The sequence below is a fragment of the Pagrus major genome, chromosome 23 (genome assembly GCF_040436345.1).
Source record: "Pagrus major chromosome 23, Pma_NU_1.0".
Classification (NCBI taxonomy): Eukaryota; Metazoa; Chordata; class Actinopteri; order Spariformes; family Sparidae; genus Pagrus; species Pagrus major.
This window is the reverse complement of record NC_133237.1, coordinates 19,614,693-19,621,110: the sequence shown is the minus strand read 5'-3', so window position 1 is coordinate 19,621,110 and position 6,418 is coordinate 19,614,693. Positions and strand designations below refer to the sequence as shown.

The window sequence follows — 6,418 nt, the reverse complement described above, 5'->3', positions numbered from 1 at the left end:
TTCTTCTTCTTGACTCTGATGCAGCATGTAATCTGCAAAGTAACTAGTAAAAAAGGAGTGGAGTAAAAAGTACAGTATTTTTCCACTAATAAATGTAGTAGAATTGTAGTATAAATAGCAGAAATTAGAAATACTTAAAGTATCTTAAAATACTAGTACTTTATGTTTACGTTGAGTAAATGTACTTAGTTACATTCCATCACTGACTGTATACAAGGGCTGACCGATATTCAATATTGTCTGATGATTGGAAATTATTGGTGTTTTTTTTGTATCCAATTGATGATGAAATAGATTAATTTAAAAATCTTCTACTTTGGCTCTGATGCAGCATGTAATCTGCAAAGTAACTAGTAACTAAAGTTATCACAAAAAAGTAGTGGATTAATAAGTACAATATTTGCCTAAAAATGCATTGTGCATAATGACAGTAAAATCTGGGATTATCACTGAGATATTTGACTTTTTGAATTTTGATTTATAATACCAGCTACAACCACTTGAGGGCGACAAACCTTTAAAATTACAAACTGTATTAACACACTATGTCTCCATAATTTATAGATCTAACATTCTAATTAAGAAAATAATCAGGGGATTTACCTGTTTAACTGAGCTTTGAGTCACTGGATGTCACCACAGTCAGCAGAGGGACTTTCTTTCCTCAGAGAGCAGGAAATAAAATTAATTCTAAGTGGCTTGAAATCATGTCTGCAGATCATTTTGTACGTCCTGATGGAAAACTCCCATGTTGTCACTGACAAACAAGACTAAACATGTGACCCCGAGAGGGTCGTGATACAAAGACAGCATTCAAACCTAATTTACAAGCTAAGCAGGCAAGGAATATTTCATCAGTAAATCACAGCTGACAGGCGTCTTTACCCTTTTCATCAAATGTTTGTGCTTTATGAGTCAAGAAAGGTCAGAGCAATTTGAGGAAACCTTTAATTGGATTGTGGGGAAAGAAAATATGTCCTGAATTCAATTTAAAAAAAATTAAAATTAAGTTTGGTTCAATAATGAATTCATTCTTCTGATAGTGTGACCAAATCTGCTGCGATATCCTGACCACTTTTCTCTCAGCAGCAGGTGATATGTGCGTCTTCTTCCTGATCGTGGCAGTGACACAAACTGTGCCAAGCACTTAAACTTAAAATTGTTGGCAGTTGATCTCGGGACCTGTAACTGCTTTGAAATAGCTCCAAGTGACTTTCCTGACTTGTTTGAGTCAATAATGTGCTCTTTCAGATCAAAGCTGAGCTCTTCAGACTTTCCCATTGTAGTGTTTGTGGCCAAGTCCAGGGGGTGTATCAAACAAGCCCTATTACAATGGGCCCAGAAAAGTCACCAGCTGTTATCAGAATCCCTCAGAAGTTTTGCTGCAGGCAAATTTGGTTCACACTACTTTCTATAATCACTCAAATTGATCGTTTAAGTTGCTGAAATTAAGACATAAAAAATCGATTGAACCAAACTTCATGAATGCTTTGTGCCATCACAGAAAAATGAGTTGAAGTCACTGGAATTAGAGACCGTCATGATATACGTGTTCTTTCCATCACAAGCGTACATGCATCTTTTTGTTTCAGCTCATTTGTATCGCTCACACATGTGGTGTCATTTCAGCTTCACGGCCAGTTATTTTCTGTGAAAAGGCTCTAAAATCCCACCGGATCAGCAGCAAACAGCAGACAGAAAGTTGGTAAGTGGCCAGTGAACAAAGTGAAGCATTTAGCAGCTTAAGGGACAGATATTATACTCAGAATGTGGTAGAGACCAATAAAAGGAGCAAAAATCTTAAGTTTGCATGGTGGTCAAGATGTGATTCCAGATGATGCCAACACTTGTTTTTCATCAACTTTTTATCATTTAACAATACATACTTACAAATCTCATTTAAAATACACCAGCACTGTCAGTGCCCTTAATTAGATTCCATTAGCTGTAAATTATGTATTCTTAAATAACAGAGAAGGTTATGGGATTTAAATATTCATGAGGTTAAGAAGGAGAACTATGTGTCTTAAATGCATTATTAGGCCATTAGTCATCTTGTGGTAACTCGAGAAATTTGCCCTCCAGATTTTAATCATTACTTCCCAGTAGGGCATTTGCTTTGAGTAAAGAAAGTACAGGAGACCTTCAGTGTCTTTTATGTACACTTTTATTGTCAACACTCGACAGCTGGCAGAGTCGGGCAGGATTGACGGAGCCAGATTACTTCTTGGTCGTCTCCTCCTCCTTGGACAAGGTCTTGATGATCTCCTCCTTCTTGGCTGCGAGACGCTCCTCTCTGCGCTTACGAGCCTCCTTTGTCTTGGAGCGACGAGCCTCGGCCTGGTCACTGTCGGACAGAGAAATCAGAAGGTGAGACACAGGTGTTCTTCGTCTTCAACTTTTAATACACACTTAAACATCAACCAATAAAATCTTGTTAAACCTAAAGCATGCTATCATTGCTATTAGATTATTTTGGAGTACTGGGGCAACCCCAGACCAAACTGACAATAGAGCTCAACTATTATCTGCTCCATCACGTTACACTGTAGAAAATGGAAATACGACTTTTGCTCTTTAGTCACATAAAAAAACCTTTACAGTGTGCATCTTTAGAATGCTTCATTTCACCAAAACATAATTGATAGAGTTTCACAGAATTAATATTCAAGTACTGTGAGTACTAGATATACTTCTGCCTCTTCCAAATTGTACATTCATGTTACGGGCCAACACTTCTTCTGGATAAATACAGAACATAAGTTTGGTTCTAGACTTACGCCAGGAGCTTCTTGCGAGCCTTGTCGGCCTTCAGCTTGTGGATGTGCTCCATAAGGATACGCTTATTCTTGAACACGTTACCCTTGGCCCTCAGGTAGAGGCTGTGGTACCTGGGAGACGGCAGAGGGGGAAAACATTAACATAATTCCTGAGAACATTAACAATACTAGATCTTACAGTGTGTGTGTAATACCAGCAATTTCAACAAGTTTCACCGAGTTTGATTTAACATTAGTAACCACCTTAGGAGGTCTGGTTAGTGTAAAAAAGGCAATTCAATTTAATACTGGTCCCTCTAAATGACCCGCAGAAAAAACGCCAGAGCCTCAGCGAGAGGACCGAGCCTGAAGAAAGCTGCTGCTCTGTAGTCTGGTGGTACAGTAAGGTAAAGTAAAACAATAAAGTTCCTTAGTATCTTTAAGTATGAAAAGCTGTTTTAGAAACTTTCTGTACTAAAAAGGTAAATCTCCCGCTCCCCCTTTTTTAAATAAAATACACGAGTGCATAATAATACATGTCAAGAGGTTGGGCTCATCAATATGAGCAGAAACCACCACTAAAGACGTCTTGAACCTACATGTGCCTGTCGATCTTCTTGGACTCCCTGTAACGACGCAGCAGACGACGCAGGATCCTCATGCGACGCATCCAAGACAGCTTCTCAGGCATACGGGCGTTGGCGGTACCCTTTCTCTTACCTGGGAAAAGGGATTAGAAATAAGTCAACTTTATTGTTCACACTGACCATCATCCACGTAGTAAGACGTCTAACAATATGCAATTATTCCAAGAGACTGGTTAGTGAATACTCAAAATAATTCCCTGTTCATCAAGTTTCTTAGTCAACTCATTCATAATCACGAACACTGTAATACGACCCATACAGTCCATCTTAAAACAGAAGGTCAATAACTTTCCTTTACTAAGACAAATGCGACAGTTTCAACTTACCGACTCCCATGTGTCTTCCCTTGCGGCGTGCCAGCGTGTTCTTGCGGCAGCGGGCGCGGGAGTGGACCGTAACAGGTTTGCGAATGATAAGACCATCCTTCACCAGTTTACGGATCTGCTGGCCTGCACACAGAAGGACACAAGTAAGCTACGGGAATGCAAAGACTCATCCTCCAAAAGATCTGCATCCACAAGAAAACCTTGAAGAATTATCAGCATGAGTGTGGACATGATTACAGAACAGGCAGCTCAGAATTAGCACCATTCATATTTAACGCAAAAGGTTCAGACCAGGGAGAGAAAAGTACTTTTACAATCTCAAAATATTGAAAACAAATTCAAAGCATATCATTTACTATAAAAGTGGTCCTGCCTCTTCTACATACTGTGGGGTGATCTTTTTATAACCTAGATCATTTTTAATAAACCAGTCAGCTGTCAATTTTACCACATATAGGAATGTGGAGTTTTAAAGACATACTGAAGGTAGGTTTTAACAAAATACAGCATTAAATACCATTAGGGTGCATTACAGAAAATGTAATCTCCAGCATTTTTGGACCCCAACTATCAGTGTAAATTTGGACATTTGCTAAGTCTCCCACAAAACCCTAAAATCCAGGGAGGTCACATTACAATACTTAATTTGCTGACTAAGTCTATCAGCTTAAATAGATATTAATTGATTTACACCCGTCACTATTACTACACGGTGTTGCACGTTTGGCTGAGTGTGGTGGAGCAAACTAGCCTTCACACACCGACACCACCAAAAGCAGTCGCACCGTTACATCAGTAAATGTGGACGATTTTAAAGACAACACCGCCCTACAGGAGGGCTTTTTCTGTACTTACGAGAGTTGGCGTTGGCGATCTCATTGGTTTCGTTAGGATCCAGCCAGACCTTCTTCTTACCGCAGCGCAGGACGCTGGAGGCCAGCCTCTTCTGGAGCCTGAGCATGCTGCACGACACATACAACCCTGGTTAAAACACCTATCACATATTGAACTACCATTGTCTACTTCTACTGGTGTATCAGATTAAATGTCACAAAACTGACACGTGTCACACAGCACCCAAATCTTTGTCTCGCTGATATATCAGCTAAGTTTGTGTTAGCCACACAGCTAGCTAGCTAGCAGCCGGGTTGACAACATGGCCTCTCCCGTCTGCCACATCGTGTTCCACACAGACACGTAAAAACACGGGTTTTTGATTTGGGAATGTGGATTAAACTTTATGGATCGATGAACAAGAAACTTATGTGTCTTAGTGAAGTGATATGAGGGTAACAAATGCGCATTTTAACAGATAAATGATGACTTTTATTGCGCCATCGACAGCGGTCCTACCTCATGGCTGCTACTTCAATAGGAAAAGGAAGGCTTGAGAGACGGACTGGAAGCTACCATTATAGAGGAGAATCCATCTCTGAAGGCGAAACTGCTCGGTGTTAGCCCAGATCTCAACGAAAATTATTTACACCTTAAAACTGCCGCATTGCTGAACAATATTCTAATTCAAAAAAACAAGCTGATGTAAATGTATACAAACAAACGAAAATGTGAGTTTTCTTCAAACGTTTGAATCGTTCAACCCCCTCGTGAAAACATAATGGTACCGACCAGTGTTTTGCACTGCATTATGGGTAAAGTCACGGTTTGACGCATTCTGCTGTTATAACACATGATGGCGGTGTTGACATCAGACTATTGCCTCACAAAAAGCACTTATATGTTACGTTTTTAAGATTATTGGTATTATTTTGATACCTTGCATTTGAACACCGATTTTCACAACTAAAAAAATATAATATTAAATGTTTAAACGTTAAATTTTTATCATTTTGTGGTGCAATTCTTGACATGAAACCTTCAAAACCACCAATTCAGCCTCCCTCAGACAACTCCCCACAGAAGTTCACACTATTCGTATACAATGATTAAGATTTCTAGGGAAATTAAAATACCATGGTGCAAGCAGGACTTACAAAAACTCACAAAACTCAATTAATGACAGCAGTTAAGGATTATTTTTTGTCATTTCCGTGAATTTGCTTTTCCAAATCAGTGTCCATATTAAATTTCGCCACCATTTTCTTATTATTCATGAAAATATTTGTTTGTGTGAACTGTAATCTGAGTCTTAATGCCTCAGAGCCTGACAGAAAATGTTTCCACTGTATCTCCTGTAATGCTGAGTCTGTTTTTGGTTCTGTCATATGACTGTATGTCATTCAATTTATAATCATGAGACTTATCTATCAAGTAAGAAGAGGCAAGACAGAAGAAAAGTCAGCGAAATACTGTACAAAACTAAAGTATCTTCATACAGTCTAAACTGTAAGTTATGCACTGTGAAATTCAGCCTACTGAAGGTGTGAAAGACACCCATTATAAAATAATTAACAGTGTAAAATGAACAGTATCCAGTCCAAAAAGTTCATGTCTAAAATATGCAGCTTCAAGAACAGTTTTTAAAAGCCTTTTTGACTCATACATACATATAAAGAGATTAGGAAAATGTAATTTTAGACGTCCGAGTGTCTTCTATTAAAAAACATAAAGTGACTAAGTGCTTTAGTGAGTGGCTACTTGTAAAAATAGCTAACCATCTGACTGGCTACTCGCTGAGGTTTTCCACTGTTGCATCCTTGGCTCTCCAGCAGCAGCCCGTCACCATGGC

The 6,418-nt window shown here is 39.0% G+C and overlaps 1 protein-coding gene across 1 annotated transcript; it reads right to left on the bottom strand.

The window, feature by feature from the left end:
* Positions 1-2,149: 2,149 nt before the first annotated feature.
* On the bottom strand, positions 2,150-4,708 carry rpl19 (ribosomal protein L19). The gene is made up of 5 exons (XM_073493934.1): positions 4,588-4,708; positions 3,733-3,855; positions 3,359-3,479; positions 2,781-2,891; positions 2,150-2,347 (listed from the first exon to the last, which is right to left on the bottom strand). The coding sequence occupies exons 1-5, from the start codon at positions 4,691-4,693 to the stop codon at positions 2,221-2,223; spliced, it is 588 nt and encodes a 195-aa protein (XP_073350035.1). The 5' UTR covers positions 4,694-4,708; the 3' UTR covers positions 2,150-2,220.
* Positions 4,709-6,418: the final 1,710 nt, after the last annotated feature.